This window comes from Patella vulgata, chromosome 2 (genome assembly GCF_932274485.2).
Source record: "Patella vulgata chromosome 2, xgPatVulg1.2, whole genome shotgun sequence".
In the NCBI taxonomy this organism is placed as follows: Eukaryota; Metazoa; Mollusca; class Gastropoda; family Patellidae; genus Patella; species Patella vulgata.
This window is the reverse complement of record NC_065880.2, coordinates 68,265,697-68,282,892: the sequence shown is the minus strand read 5'-3', so window position 1 is coordinate 68,282,892 and position 17,196 is coordinate 68,265,697. Positions and strand designations below refer to the sequence as shown.

Genomic DNA, 17,196 nt, shown 5'->3' with positions numbered 1-17,196 from the left:
ACATGCAAAACTAAAATGTTACTGACAGGTCCACAATTTAAAACATTAAAGAACAAAGGTAGTCGAATGAATCTGGTGCATAATAATATATTCACACAGTTTTATTAGAGATTTAATTATGGACAAGGGTCACAGTTATATCCACCCTTTATCATTGGATATAAATCTTGCCAGTCTCTTTTAGACTAATTGTTCCCGTTTCCCTGCATATTTCCATAACGTTTTGGTATATAGTGGTTTGGAAGGGTTTTGCAAAGGATAAGAATGCAAACAGGCATGTTATTAATAAATCAGGGAGGTAATACTAGTCAAAATTGAGGTCATTCGGGCCTCATTTATTGACACACACCGACACAGGTTGCTAGGCCACGAAGCATACAGACACTAGTAGATAAACAACTCTTAAAATTTTCAAAATCATTGAAAACTAATAATGTTGTCCCTTTCAATAGGATAGACAACCAATATAATTTTCAGAAAGACAGGATTTTGTTGCAAAGGTGCATAACTCTGTGGTTGATTATGGGCTCAGACTAGTATTTTTTTCCCCATGACATTTTTTGGCCTATGATATTTTTTTAAAAACAATTTGGCAATCTTAAGCTTTATAACAGGAAAGAAGAGCCCAACATGTCGCAATCCTCTGATAAAAGCATTGAAATGGGGTGATCATTTCTTTCGTTTGTTTGGGTTGTTTGGGGTTTTTTTTGGGGGGGGGGCGCTAAGACTGGTCAAAGGAATCTATAGGCAGTGACGTCATTTTAGTTGGCGTACACCATATATTCATTTCTGTTTATTTCCTGATCCTTCTGCCCCCAAATCATCCATATTCACCAAAACCTGACAAAAAAATAGAAATTCATCAATTCTAGGCTAAAATGTTATTATATATTCACATTCCATCATGAGATCTGGAGAAGCAATTACTAGCCTTAGTTCTTATTCAAAAATTTTGCAAATTAATTGACCGATTTGATTAAAGCCATAATGGAAATAAATCTCATATAAATTTCAAAAAAGATATATAAATTATTGTAGCCTAGGCTTATTGTGCTAATAATAAATTTTATGGAAATTATGATAAAAAAATCACTGAAAATCTATCAGCGTTTTCAGAAAGATTGTGGATCATAATTGCAGCCTCTACTCCAAGGTGCCAACAGGATTTTGTAACAAAGGGAAATAAATTTAGAGTTATTGAAAATCATTTAAAGATACATTATGTAAGATTTAGATAAAGAACTAGCCATTCTTGCTATAATAGTTCGAAAGTAGATGATGTAAAATGAATAATTTGAAAATTTCATTCAAATTACTCTATTGCAAGCGAAGATATTAGCCTTTGAAGGTTTGACAGACGTGTGCAATAATTTCAACCACCGTACTGGTTGATCGAAACTAATTCTCGGTCCTCCATATTTGATTAAATCAAAGTACCGCTGAACCATTCTAATCTATTTAATATCGGAGAAATCTGATGCCATTGAGAGTTGATTAAGGCCTGGATCAGTTAATTAATGTCTAATTAATACTTTAGAAACATTTCAGGCCTAATGAAAGACCTGCAATAGGCAGATTTAGCTCTTGCATAATGCATGTTTAATATGGTTTTTCATTTCCGATAGATAGATAAAAGAACTGTGGTCTGAAACCGTGATGTATCTGGGTGCAAACCGGTTGTCTCCCTTGGCACATCAAACACATAAAAATGTCCGTCATTCTTTTCCAGGTTTACACGTTTATATAGGCCTAGAAAAAGAGTACTAGAATTATGTGGAATGTATTGGAAACTTTAAAAATTCAACAATATTGAATTCCATTTTTCAAATGCAATAGTTCGCCTATTGGGGCTACGTTGTCATTATTGGCTTTCGGATATCTTTTATACCCCGTGACAGATAATTATAATATATATACATGTATCATGGAGGCTATATAAACTGTAATTGTATAGCCTAGTTTATGTAACTTTCTAGACAGTAAATTTCCTGTAATTATATACATTTATTTTAGGTTAAATGTACAGTGGAATTTTTGATATTTTATTTCACCTTTTTGTCAATGGTTATAGATAACAACCATTGTAAATATACTGTATAGCTTCCCGCCAAAATCGAGAACGGAACCGTTTTAAGTCGATAAATATAATCAAATAAAATAATATTCAATATTAATGTATTGTCTATTTATTAGATGTAGGGTTCAAGTACATAATATGGTCGCTAATAGGCTGTTACCAGGTGTATATCAGCTTAATACAATAATCCGTTTATTATATAAGAAATAGGGCGATTAACTTTCTTTACGTAAACTTAGAACAACTTATATGATTACCTCTATTTATAGACGCATGTTAACAACACCAAAAATAAATTACACGAGGAAAAACATTAATCGATTGATCTGTCAAAACCAGGGATTATCGTGGAGGTATGATTTTAGTCCAATCATGTTCCCCATGTTGGTTAATCTGTTTATAAGCATGGGAGATTTGGCCAGATCGTGGTTTTATTAACGTAGAGAACAAAGAAGGTTATTCTTATTTATAATTGAGGCGGAGCTAACACTCACTGAATTAACAACAAAAATCTCTTTTATTCGAATACGATCTATTCACTACCTACCGGCTACTCGTTAAATTGGCTGAATAATTCCACGCGAATTTCAGATATCTGTATTCACGCTATTATTACTGTCCTTGGATTGTTACTACGGGAATTAATAAGAATATGTTAACAACGAAAGTCAATATAACAGTGCTATGAGATCTACAGACGTGTTATGATCTACAGAGATTATGAATTAAGTATTCTTTTGTCAGCCAAGTATGTTTATTCCCAAACGATTTCATTAAATGTAGTGTGTCTATATATCGTATAGTCAGTCATATGATAACAGACGAAAAGAAAATTCGTTATGATTTTTGTGCGAGGTGAATATCTTAGAAAGGGATTAAATTATGTGGTATTGTGAAGAAAAGATTAAAGGATAACCATGTACTAACTATATTAGATATACATATTTTCTAGTCATGGAATATATTACATCCCAGTCAATTAAAACTGTTTTTATTAAAGGTAAGTTTGATCTATTTTATCTATTAGTTTACACGAACCAGTGCGCCATAGGCGTAGATTATAATTAAGAAGCCATGATGTTGATTATAGATTCTAAAATCAGAACACAAATAGTATAATAAAACACTGACTAAGCCCTTTACAACAAAATATATAATGTCCTGAAAGCCAAAATATTTTAAATGTTACCAAGGATAAATAGGGTTCAGTATTTGTTTTGGGTAATACTATTTTTATTCATAATTTTCACACAATCGTGAATTGTCATATGCTCTTATTGTTAAGCGGCTCGTTTCCTTTCGCTAGCCAATTCATCCGGGTATAGTTTCATTCCAGCTTTAATGTAATTTGTTGTATATAAGGCTACTAAAGTGAATTTTAAACTTGAGTGTTATTATTTAATTATCAATACTATTGATATTCAATGATTATAGTTTGTAATACAAAACATATCATAGTTAGACTTGAATACAGGGCAAACAATTTACAAACAATGTTTTGAGAAAAAAATTAGTTATTCTTCCTATAATCCTATGTCCGTCTTTTCCATGTAGATGTGATAATTTAATAATATTACTGTTTGTTAAAGGTGCATTATGTAAGAGCTAAATCTGCATTTCAGTTCTATATTTTAGCTTCAAATGTTATATAAATTATTATTTAGACATCTATTCACATGGCAAGCCTATAATCAACTCACTATAGATCTCCGAATGACCGAGATTTAATTCGATTGTCTAGTACCGTTCCTATGATAATAAATAATCAATGTCCCGTCTTGTCAAAACTTCAAACAATGATAACTTCGCTCAGAATGAAGTAATTTGAATGAAATTTTCAATATATTCATTTTTCATTATTTATTTTTAAACTATTATAGCCTGAACGACCAGCTCTTTATCTAAATCGTATATATGGCATATTTGATTAATTTTTATGTTAAACAATAAAGTGATAATTACAGTAACACGTTATATGTAGTGGTTTTACATAATGCCTTTTATTGTTCACACTTTCCGGTAGCTATTATTTCGTTTTTACATTTAGGATTTTTTGTCGGTTTTAAGTTCGTTGTTGTGTATATGGGTTTTATTTTAAATTCAGTTTCTTGAACTTTTAATTTAAAGGTGTGGTGTCTAAATTAAACATTTAATGATTGAAATATATTAACTGTGGTTTCTTAATAAATACAAAGAACAAATGTTAAAGATGTTAAAATATACCAAAAAACCATTGAGGTGTATATGCAGAAAACTCATTGATAGATGTCGATGGCACAAGATTTGAATTATGATAGACTGGGATTAAGGAATGGATAAATGTATTTGAACCATAAATGTAAATATAGAACAGTAATATAACTTATTATCATTATGGTTATAAATAGCCATTTCCTCATCGTCGTCGTATGTTGGGTGATGATCAGTTTGATTTTCGTCTTCATTCGCCCAGTCAGAGCAGAACAGTAGGACGTTAAACTCAATTTCATTTCATTTCAGTTTGATCTAAAAGCGTTTTTAAATGTCCCAGGAGAATTTTTTAATGTTTCTAATGGATGGCATTTTTAAATGACTACACAGAAATCAATAGCGGTATTTGTTCTTATTGATTTGACAAATTAAATTATTCATTATAACATTATAAACGTTACACCAGTAAAATAATGTTCCGCTCAAACGAACACCCAACTTTATCTTTCAGTAAATAATTAATTTGCTTCAAATAAAGTTCAGATAAAGATAAAGAACTGGAAATATAAAGGCATAATGTTAATCTGGCGGTGAAGACAAAATTTTATCAACGATGTGGATTTAATTAGATTTATCCTTCTCGTTCGTTATATTAATTCTTGATCATTCCAGCCCATATTATTGTCCCCGTGTTGACCACAACGAATATATCAAACTGTTCTATAACGGTAATGCAAACGCTTTCTTTTAGAACTGTACAAGATGACTAACCTTTAGTTCTACGTGTGATGATGCCACATCATATGACGTCGATAACACACTCTCCCGTTCCTTGATGATTTATGATTAAAACTGACAACTTTTGTGAGATGGGTTACTAACTTCCACTGATAAAGACATTAACTTTAAATCGAAACATTCTCATTGAATGCGTGACACCAATATATCACTCTAAGCGGAAGTTTAAAGTATAGCCCCCCCCCCCCCAATAAAAAAAACCCCACAAACCCATCGTCCACAGATATATTTATAAACTCATTGAAGTCTCGTGTCGACGTCAGTCTTCTGAACGACAGTCGTTTTACATGTTCAACCATAATATGTTATGTAGAATGACCGAATCATAAAGACAAAAATTGTTTAATTTTGCAGTGCATGGCATTGTTGATTCATAAACCGGTTGTATCGTTCCATAAGCTTTGACTAATATATTACACGAGGCAGGTTATGCTTATTATTTCCTATTTTAACACATTATTTATACTTTGACACATCTTAATACTTTCAGGTATATATTTTATATTCGTCTGTTTTATGCAACCAGTTGTAACAGGTAAAATTATTACTTTTCACTATAATTATTATATAAACACTTTATACAGTATAGGAGTTAGTAAGACGGTTTGGCCGATAAAATTCCTCGGTATTTTCCAGCCTGGTATGACAAGGAACAGTGTCTAGACGGATGGTATGAAAAACTCGGGTCCCTGGTACACGCTGGCGTGCACGTAAAAGAAATATTGACAGTTAGAATTCGATGAAGAGTAGGCGGAAACGTTGCCGCTCGTGCAAAATTCTCCACATAGATGGCGTATGCCCGTCTTTTCATTAGCTCGGTTCGTGCAGAAAAGTAGGGCGTTAAATCCCAGTTTCCTTTTATTTTGGATACAATATAAACACCCCAACCTGTCGATAACGTTTTAACTTCATGTTTCAAGAAGTCAGGAAATAAATTGCCTCAACCCAAGCAATAAAAGTACCCTGTATTGTGTATTATCTGTAGTATAATGAAGTAATTTGTTGTCGATCTTCATCCTATTTGAATAGTTTAAAATAGGTTGAATTGTAAAAACTAAATTTTCACATGTAGGTATTTTGATATCGGGTGTTGTGTATTGGGCAGGGTATGCATACCCTTTCTAGCAAGCCATCCACTGCTTCTCATTATTGTATCCTTTGGATTTTTGCTTTTGAAATGTAGCCTCTGTGTTTTATTTTTTAAAATAATTCATCTTTTATTTTCATAGGTTGTGGTGCCTTTCTAGGAGCGTCGACTTCTATTACGAATAACCTAGCGTCCCCTGGTGCTTATCCCAACAATACTCGATGTATCTGGTTAATAGAGGCTCCAGCAGAACATCGAGTCCAGATTAGTATAACATTTAAAGGAGAAAATGCCAACTCACAGTGTTCAGATTATATAGAGGTAAAACAAAAATATTAAAACTGTTGTAAAATACCTTTAAAAACCTTACATCACTTATGACGCAGGTCCAGTTATTGTGTCCTTGAATAGGGTTTCCCCCTGTCAGTAATGCTGGCTGGGGACCTGGCATGGAACAGGGTCTAGACGTTCGGATGGGACGAAAAACCGACGTCCGGCGTACACCTTAAGGTACACGTAAAAGAACCACTGACAGAGGGAATTCAGTTGTTGTCCGGACACAATTTTCCTCATATCACACTGCATGGTGTATGCCCGTCTCCGTTCTGAAACGGAACAGTAGGACGTTAAACCCCATATCATTCATTTATTCATCTATTTTAGCCCTTGAACAAGACACCTGAACAATGTGGGCTAAAATTGATGTAGCAAAAAATTATGTTTAATAGAGAGTGTGGTAAGACCATTAGAACATCACGTTATGTTCTACGCTCGGAGGGGGGGGTTGGATGGCTGAATGGTTAGCGTGCGCGCGCTGTATCATAAAGTCTGTCATTGAGTCGACTGGCGTGGTTTCGAATCCCCGGTTGTACGTGGCAAGGAGTAGGGTCGCCTGTCCAGCCTCGTGGGTTTTCTCCGGGTCCTCCGGTTTCCTCCCACTGCTAAAAACCCCTACGCGCAAGCGAATTATTGAAATAAAATTAAACCATATGTTAGTCCCGAAATGACCTAGTTTGTGTCGAGTGGACGTTAAACCCCATTTCTCTCTCTCTCTCTCTACGCTCGGAGTCTGTGGTAATAAAATGAAAATTTACTGGACGAAAGTTGTTACAATTCCATTTTAATTCAGAAGTGGTCTTGAATAAGACACTTTATCCCTATATATATTACAGCTATATCCAATTGTGTACCGTTAAAACACTACAATGTAAAATTAATGCCGCGCTAAAGTTCTGTATGAGTGATGAGAGAACGATGACCAATAAAGGTAGGTAAGAACACCTAAAAACTACCAGAGCTGGAAATGAAATGGGGTTTAACGTCCTACTGTTCTGCTCAGAGTTTGACATAATAATATAACGGTAAAAATAAACGTACTTTTAATCGGGAGAAAAAGGGACATTAACAATTAAAACTGAACTGTAATATAGAAAATGAAAGCTATATATAAATAATTTTGTATTGTCCTCAATTTATCCTTGTTACAGGTACGAGATGGGAGTATTTTATCAACATTATTATTATCAACTTGCTCATCAACAACATCTCTTATTAAAATATCAACAGCTAGATGGTTATGGCTGTTTTTTAAAAGTGATTATTATGGAGCAAATTCTGGTTTGACAGCATCATATTCTGCTGTTTATGCAGGTAAGCCCGCCGTTACGATTGGATAAAATGGACACCTGATTTCAAAGTACTAACCAAATTACATAATTATAGTAAGAACCTAGAAAAATGGCTTATAGTGTTGTGCATTGTCAGTATACTTACTAGTTCTTAGTGGGGCGGGGAATTATTCCATCGTGTGCTTGGTCCATGCACAAATACGCCCGTGATCAGGACGTTTACTATACTGCCCACGGGCGCAAGAAGGGGTCTCGAGTGTCTAAAGATCCATCTCCTTGATTATGCTAAGTTAATCGGTTTCGAATATTTATAGGATGTCCTACATACCAACGTTGTGACTGACGTGTACTCCCAATTAAATAGACGAATCCAGTTTCTGTATGTTGGATAACTTATTTCCGACGTTTTTATTAACTTCAAAGATCACAGCAATTTGCAGTGATTTCATTGGCTGATAAGTCTGTCAGCAGTTATTTGCCAGTTGTCATCGCTGAATCCGCGACAAAATAAAATCCTAAATTAAGAAAATAATTTGGGTATCTGTTTTGCAGGTTTTTCGCGCGTATGAGCTCGTTTCGGCAACTTTAGGAGCAGAACTGTAGGACGTTAAACCCCATTTCATTTCATTTCGTTTCGGCAACTTGGATACTTAATTGAATTTTTAGAAAAGGTTTTAGTCACAAGACCGATTGGTGGAACAAATAGTCATAAAAAATCTGGCCCAGCTTCTGGCCTATAATTAAGATAACTAGAACAAACTTCGATGTTAACTTCAACAAATACAAACAAATTTTAATATATCATGCGTATGGGTGGCTCAAGCAATGGGATCGATCGTGAAACGCCGAATGACATCATCAGTGCGCAGCGGAGTAACTCGAATTCTATTACGGAAATCGTGGACAGAAATATGCACCCCATACCCGATTGATCCGCGTAATTCTATTTTTCTAGTCAAAGGCTGAACTCTTCTTTCATACTCAGTAACGTACCGTCCTCAATACGCAGCCGTTTTGAAGGAGTAAAAAAATATCGTCATTCCCTACCCTAGGGGCTGTCGCTGAAAAGTATAGGCCTAGTGGGTCGCTGAGCGACTATGGCTACACTAGCCCACACTGATCCGCAGTGAATATTCGCTTGGTCGCTACAATCACTGATAAGGATGACATCGGTGAGACTTAATGACTACAAAATATTAACTTTTTTCTTTCGACAAATTAAATTCTGAAACATTTTGTTTTAGTATTAGAAAAATAAATAAAGGTGTTTGATGTATATCTTGATAAAAAATATTCCATATTTAGCGTAAATAGGTACAAAAAATAGTACGCGGAGGCATAAAATGGGTTAAACGATATAATTTTGCCCGTACCAGTTCATATTACTACGTTCGATGTAAACAACGCACGTGTGACCATCAATTTGACGTTTTTTTCTGTTTGTTTACTCTGAATTCTTTCAGAAGTACATTTTTTACCGTCTAATCTGGTTGACCTGCTTTATGGTGGCTGATAGTGGCCATGTTAAATCTCGCCCTTTTCATAACGCGACAACACGACATCACGACAGTATTGACGCAATCATACGACACTTTATTCTGTCGTATCATCGTGTTATTTTTATCGTAACGTCGAGATGTCGACTTATTGTCCTAGTCTCTTTCTACAAGTCACAAAAATACAGCTGTACTCATTACATCATATATAGGCCTAAGTAGTAGATTTGATAAATATAAAAGAGATAGCAGGAAAACGTTGATTAATTATTTGTTTTCTCAAAATAATGAAACATTTTGTGTCCACAAGTGAATTATATTTGGTATTATATTTAAAAAATCTAGAATTACAATAGCAGGACCAAAGTGAGTTAACTAAGTTAATTCCTTGAAGAAAAAGTGGTGTCGGGAGGTATCACACAAGTAAGCATTCATTGCCATGTGTACGACACCCACCAATATTTATAGATGACTGGAGCGATAGTTTAAAAATGATTTCAGAAGACAGGGTGGGAAGGGGATTGTAAAAAAACCAAATCGGGTCACATTCTTTAAAATCACAGCATTATCATAGTGCAGCACGTCACCCCAATAGTTGCAGGAGTCTTTTTTTTTTTGAATGAGGTGGAGAAAACGATTCAACTGGCGTGGTTTTGAATCCCCGGTTGTACGTGACAAGGTGTAGGGTCGCCTGTCAAACCTCGTGGGTTTTCTCCGGGTCCTCCGGTTTCCTCCCACTGCTAAAGACCCCTACGCGCAAACGATTTATTGAAATAAAATTAAACCATATGTTAGTCCCGAAATGACCTAATTTGTGTCGAGTGGACGTTAAACCCTCTCTCTCTCTCTCTCCCTCTCTCTCTCTCTCTCTCTCCCTCTCTCTCTCTCCCCCATTTGACATCACTAATGGAATTGAGGCCTAGATGAGTAAAAATAGGCCCAGTAATATCTTCAACTATGAACACACTCTAAAAGCCTCATACCCCCCCCCCCCCCACGTCACCCAAATAGATGCAGGAGTTTTTTTATGAGGTGGAGTAAACGATTCGCAGCCGTTATTGACCTTATCGCATATAGGCTTGCATCCGTTTGACATCACTGATGAGTAAAAAAAGGCCAAGTAATATCTTCAACTATGAATACACTCTAAAAGCCTCATACCCCACCCCACGTCTCTTATTTAGTTTTACAAATAATTCCAGAATCAATAAAATGGTATCAATGATGTTTGATACAACTGGAAAATAATATGTCAAAAATTGATTAAACATGAGAAATATTATTACATATTGAATCCGTATCAGTGATAACGTACATTTACTCAATATGTTCCTTCCAATGGATCATCATTTAACATGAAACAAGGAAAGCAGCGATCAAGAAAAAGATTTAAAAACACACACATTTCAATATGACAGTAGTGATTCGGTCATGCATTTACATTCGAGAGTGTCATGCTTTCTTTGAAAGTAATGATTGTGCCAAATTTGAACAAAGTCAGTTTACATTCGCGGTCTATAGGTAGAGTGTTGACAGATCAAACGTACAAAAAAACAAAGAAAAAACCAGACCTATAAAAATATATTTCTAAAACTCTTCTAATTTTGAAATAATATTGTTTTCGCGTGTGCTAAGTGTTTCAGCGAATACATGTAGTTACAGAAAGGGTCTTGTAGATTAAGACTATAGCGCATGTGCAGTTTCAAACTTCCGAGACGACAAGTCGACAAGTCGATGATACGACAAAACCAAACTGTCGTATCATCGACTTGTCGACTTGTCGTCTCGGAAGTTTGAAACTGCACATGCGCTATAGTCTTAATCTACAAGACCCTTTCTACAACTATTCGCTAAAACACTTATCACACGTGAAAACAATATAATTTCAAAATTAAAAAAGGTTTAGAAAATATATTTTCATAGATCTGTTTTTTTAAAGGTGTTATCTGTCAACCCTCTGGTATAACTACAGACTGCGGAACTAGATGTTCAAATTTGGCATAATCATTACTTTCAAAGACAGGATGGCATGAAATGAAATGAGATGGAGTTTAACGTCCTACTGTTCTCTCCTAAACTGGGCTAAAGACGACGGGCATACGCCATACAGTGTGCTATGAGGGAATTTTGCCCGGGAAGCGGCGCTACGGCCCGCTCTTATATCGAAATCCAACTGCCAAGGGATCTTTTACGTGCACGCCAATGTGTACACGGGACCTCGGTGTTTCGTCCCATCCGAACGACTAGACAGCTGTCATTGTCAGGCCCTCCGTCCCGCATCACTGACAAGGGGGAACCACGCCGGTAAATCTTGATGAATTTTGTCGGCCAATGCAGGGATCGAACCAATCTGTGAAAAAAGTCGTCTAATATCTCTGTTAAAGATGACTGTTTTCAACACATGCAATCACGTCACGCGGTGTCAATCATTGGACCAATGGCGCGTGCATTGTTTATATAAGACGTAACTGCTTCGGGTAGAATGATGCCTTTTACTCATTTTAATACCCATTTACGCTACATAGGAAATATTTTTTACCTACAAATACTTCAAATGTCTTTATTTATTTTTCTAATACATAAAAAAAAAATTTTTAGAATTAAATTTGTCGGAGGAATAATGTTAATATTGGGGACTCATTAAGTCGCATCGATGTCATTCTTATCAGAGGCCTAGCGAATATTCACTTCTGATCAGTGTGGGATCGAACACCCGACCTCCAGGCTAGCTAGCCAGCGTCTTGCCCACGTAGCCACGCGATCCTCTGAAAGGATGATACTCTCGGGTGTAAATACATGACCGAACCAGTACTGTCATATTGAAGACGGGCATACGCCATACTATGAGCGAAATTTTGCCAGGACAGCGCACTATGGCCTACCATTATATCGAATTCCAACTACCAAGGGATATTTTACGTGCCAGGCCCTCTGTCCAGCACAACTGACAAGACCTCGTCGGAAAATCTGGATGAACTTTCTCGTCCAACCAACGTCTTACCTGCCTAGACACTGCGACTCCCCCGCAAAATATCAAGCACCAAAAACAATGGATCGAGGCCTAGATGATTACACACTATGAAAGCCTCATACGCCCCCCCCCCCCCCACGTCTCTTATTTTGTTTTACAAATAATTTCAGAATCAATAAAATGATATCAATGATGTTTGATACGACTGAAAAATAACATGTATAGCATTGATTAAACAACATAGGTAGTAATGAGAAATATTACATATTGAATCCGTCTTAGTGATAGCGTAGATTTACTCAATACGTTCTTTCCAATAGATCATCATTTAACTTGAAACAAGGGAAACAGTCGATCGAAGAAAACAGATTTTTTAAAAAAAAAAAAACAGGTTTCAATGTGACAGTAGTGCTTCGGTCATGCATTTACCTCCGAGAGTGCCATCCTTTCTTTGAAAGTAATGATTGTGCCAAATTTGAACAAATTCCATCTAGATTCGCGGCCTGTAGGTAGAGTGTTGACAGATCAAATGTAAAAAAAACAAAAAAAACAAAAACCCCAGACCTATAAAAATATATTTTCTTAAACTCTTTTAACTTTGAAATTATATTGTTTTCATATGTGCTAAGTGTTTTAGCGAATATTTATAGAAGGGTCTTGTAGATAAAGACTATAGCGCATGTGCAGTTTTAAACTTCCGAGACGACAAGTCGACAAGTCGATGATACGACAGTTTAGTGTTTTGTCGTACCGTCGTATCATCGACTTGTCGTGGCGATAAGTCGATGATACGACAGCACGACAAAATAAGGTCGATGATACGACAAAATCAGACGATCTTACGACAGTTTGTTCTGTCGTAAGATCGCCCGATTTTATCGTAAGATCGTGTGATTTTATCGTAAGATCGTGTGATTTTGTCGTGCCGTCGTATCATCGACTTGTCGTGGCGATAAGTCGATGATACGACGACACGACAAAATCACACGATCTTACGACAAAATCACGCGATCTTACGACAGAACAAACTGTCGTAAGATCGCGTGATTTTGTCGTGTCATCGACCCGATTTTGTCGTGCCGTCGTATCATCGACTTATCGCCACGACAAGTCGATGATACGACGGCACGACAAAAAGCGAAACTGTCGTATCATCGACTTGTCGACTTGTCGTCTCGGAAGTTTAAAACTGCACAGTGCACATGCGCTATAGTCTTAATCTACAGGAACATTTTGAGTAAATGTATCATTGATACGGATTCAAAATGTAATATTTACTACCCTAAATCATTGATACGGATTCAAAATGTAATATTTACTACCCTATGTTGTTTAATCAATTTTAGACACATTAATTTCCAGTCGTGTCAAACATCATTGATAGGGACCTACCATTTTATTGATTCCGAAATTATTTGTTAAACAAAATAAGAGGGGGGGGGGTGCGTAGGGGACTTTCGGAGTGTGTTCATAGCTGAAGGCAATACTGGGCCTATTTTTAATCATCTAGGCCTCGATCCCATTAGTGATGCCAAACGGATGAATATGCGATAAGGTCAATAACAGCTGCAAATCGCTTTCTTCACCTCATAAAAAACCTCCCCTGCACTTATTGGGATGGCGTGCTACACCAATGCGGTGATTTTATGTGGTCTGATTTGAGGTTTTATATAATCCCCTTCCCACTCTAATAAAATAAATTGGAAATCTTCTGAAATCGCTTCTAAACTATCGCTTCAGTAATCTATAAGTATTGGTGGGTGTCGTACACGAGGCAATGCATACTTGTTCGATACCTACCGACACCACTTCTTATTCAAGGAATTAACATAGCTGACTCACTTTTGTCCTGCTATTATGATTCTAGATTTTTTGAATGTAATACCAAATATAATTCAATTTTGGGCGCAAAATGTTTCATTGTTTTTTAGAAAACGAATCAACGTTTTCCTATTATCTCTTTTGACGAGTCTTATTTATATGTATCTATGTATATGTATCTGATGTAATGAGTACAGCTGTATTTTTGTGACTTGTAGAAAGAGACTAGGACAATAAGTCGACATCTCGACGTTACGATAAAAATAACACGATGATACGACAGAGTTAAGTGTCGTATGATTGCGTCAATACTGTCGTGATGTCGTGTTGTCGCGCTATGAAAAGGGCGAGATTTAACATGGCCACTATCAGCCACCATACCTGCTCGTGTTTGTTTTAAAACAACAAAAACAAGCCACAGAAGTAATCATTTTTGGCGTTATCGATGCCATCTTGCTTTGTTGGTAAACATTGTGACGTGACGTCACCCTTAGAACTACAGCGGTCTGACCTTTTAAAGGTCAGTCATCTTGGACAGAGATAAAAGACGGATGTCGCATTAGGTCTGTAAAACAGATTGACACTCGCCATGTGGGACTAGGCGTTCAGGATACGAATACTTTTGACAATTTGTAGGAGTATTAACGTATAATTCGAGCCATGGATGTAATCTGTATTTGCCACAGTGAACAGTGAGAATATCCTCTTAAAGATTCATTATGGGAGATTCGGTAACGAGTTGGCAGTTCTCACTATAATAGTTAAAAACTAGATAATATAAAGGCAATTTCGTGAAAATTTCAGTCAAATTGATCCACCGTGAACCGAGAACTAAGCGACCGAAATTCCCATAAGCCTTGGTCATCATTACTGAAGTTGGGACGATAAACAGCATAGTCTCGATTATCCATTTAATCGTTTAATTGAGAAGGAAAGTTATGCAGTAATCGGCTTACAATCCACTAAAGATCGCAGGCTAGCGCTGCCATCTAGAGTTGATTATGGCCTGGATAGGTTAATTAATGTCTAATTAATAATTTAGATAACATTTCAGGCCTAAAGAAAGACCTGCAATAGGCAGATTTAGCTCTTGCATAATGTATGTTTAGTAAGATCTAAGATGGAAGCTGTTTGGGAGGTTGTTTTAAAAATAATATTAATTTGCTGTATTATATTATAGGTGCCAGTATAAATAATATCAGTTCACCTGTAGCAAGTAAGTACAAAACATACATAGTCTCTTGTAATTCAAATTCATATTTATCAGAAATCAAATTGTTTTGTTCGGGAACATTTAAATCATCGGAATATTAAACTAATTTTAACTTACGTGTACGAGCAAGCAAGCGGCTGACATTCTTAAGCTCGAAACTTTGTAAATAATTGTAATTTAGTAACTGTTTTGGATATGTTGACTAGTTCTCTGTAAAAACATATAAGTTACCGGCAGACTAAAAATGTGAGATTATTGAGGTTTCTCAAGACCCGCGGTGGCTCAGTGAGTAAGACGTGAGCTAACCAGGAGGTAACGTGTTTAATCCCAGTGCTAGCCGAAAAAAGTTCATGGTGACTTTTCGACGTGGTTCCCCTTGTCACTGGTAGAATGGAGGGTCTAGCAAGGGACAATGTATAGTAAGTAGTTCTGATATCACGAAAAACCGAGGTCCTATACATGAAAGCATGTATGTAAAATAACTCTTGACAATTGGAATACGAAATAAGAGTAGGCCGTAATGCCGCAAAATTTATCCCATAGCACACTGTAGGGCGTATTCCCGTCTTCATTAGCCAAGTCGGAGCAGAATAGTAGGACGTTAAACTCCATTTCATTTCATCTAGTTTTCTCCTTTGTTAATACAGAAACAGTCATATATCTATATTTATTGTGTTTTTCAGAATGTAGAAGTCATGAGTTTGATTGTTCTAATAAAGAATGTATATCTATGTCCTATAAATGCGATGACTATAATGACTGTGGTTGTACTTCCGGTTGTGATGAAGATGACTGTAAAGGATTAGACATGAGTGAGTCACATTACTAACTTAATTATACATTAATATCCTGGTGAAAAACATAACATATTGTCTAATAGGCCTACAGTAGTTAATCGTGACTCCGTAACCAATGTGGTTCGGTTCCATACCGGTTTGGTCCTGTTGTTTTTGGAGCCGCGATGGTTTATGATCCTCGGGATTTTCCAACATGCTTTCACCTTGTCAATGGTATAAGAGTCTAGTCGTTCGGTTGGGACGATAAACCAAGGTCCCGTGTACACATTGTATGCACGTAAAAGATTCCCTGATAGTACTGTTGGAACCTTAAATAAGAATAGGCCGTAGTGCCGTTGTCCGGGCCAAATCTCCTTCATAGCACACACTGTATGGCGTATGGCGTATGCCCTTTTAATTATCCCAGTCGGTGCAGAAAAAAAAGACGTTAAACCCAATTTCATTTCATTTTGATTCTGTTTTCTTACGGTAATTATTTTATAACAGCCAAGTAGCTGGTTTAATGAATCTATGTTAAAAAGATGGTGAGGTTGGTTTACAGAGTAGACACATTGCCACTGGGATTTATCTAAGTTGCCCCTTAAACCGATTACATATTTATATATTTATTATTATTTACAGCTCTTGGTGTTATGTATGCTATAGGAAGCTGTGTTGCTTTAATTGTGTTTTTGACAATTTGTATGGGTGTATACGTATTTGAAAGGAAATTCCATTGGGCACATATAAAAAAACTGGAAAGCTCGGCAAAACTTCAAAATGGCAGAGGAAAGTGAGCAATGCTAGTTCCACCTGGCATTGATTATGCATTTATTTCAAGGACAATACTCGTTTTTTGTTTTTATATATATGGAGTGAATAAAAACTTCAAAATGAAAATGGTTTGACTTATTTATTTTAAAGATAACCTCTCAGTGTTTTTCTATTTCTGTTTGGTGTTTACCATCTGAGGCTTCTGTCAGCGAACTTTAGTCCAGGGGCCAAGTGAAGGGGTTTTAGCTCTTGAGTTTTGTACCTTAGTATAAAATTGACAGATTCTGACCTGGCTTAGATATGCTACAAATCGACTCTTTATTATAGCATGTTCAAAGCAGTGTAGTAATTCTCGGAGAGTTACC

The 17,196-nt window shown here is 36.2% G+C and overlaps 1 protein-coding gene across 1 annotated transcript; it reads left to right on the top strand.

Annotated features, from left to right (window-relative positions):
• The first annotated feature begins 2,968 nt into the window (after nucleotides 1-2,968).
• Nucleotides 2,969-16,957, top strand: LOC126811606 (low-density lipoprotein receptor-related protein 3). The gene is made up of 7 exons (XM_050537313.2): nucleotides 2,969-3,077; nucleotides 5,556-5,600; nucleotides 6,295-6,473; nucleotides 7,640-7,802; nucleotides 15,249-15,284; nucleotides 15,965-16,093; nucleotides 16,700-16,957. Exons 1-7 carry the CDS (start codon nucleotides 3,032-3,034, stop codon nucleotides 16,852-16,854), a joined length of 753 nt encoding a protein of 250 aa, XP_050393270.2. The 5' UTR covers nucleotides 2,969-3,031; the 3' UTR covers nucleotides 16,855-16,957.
• Nucleotides 16,958-17,196: the final 239 nt, after the last annotated feature.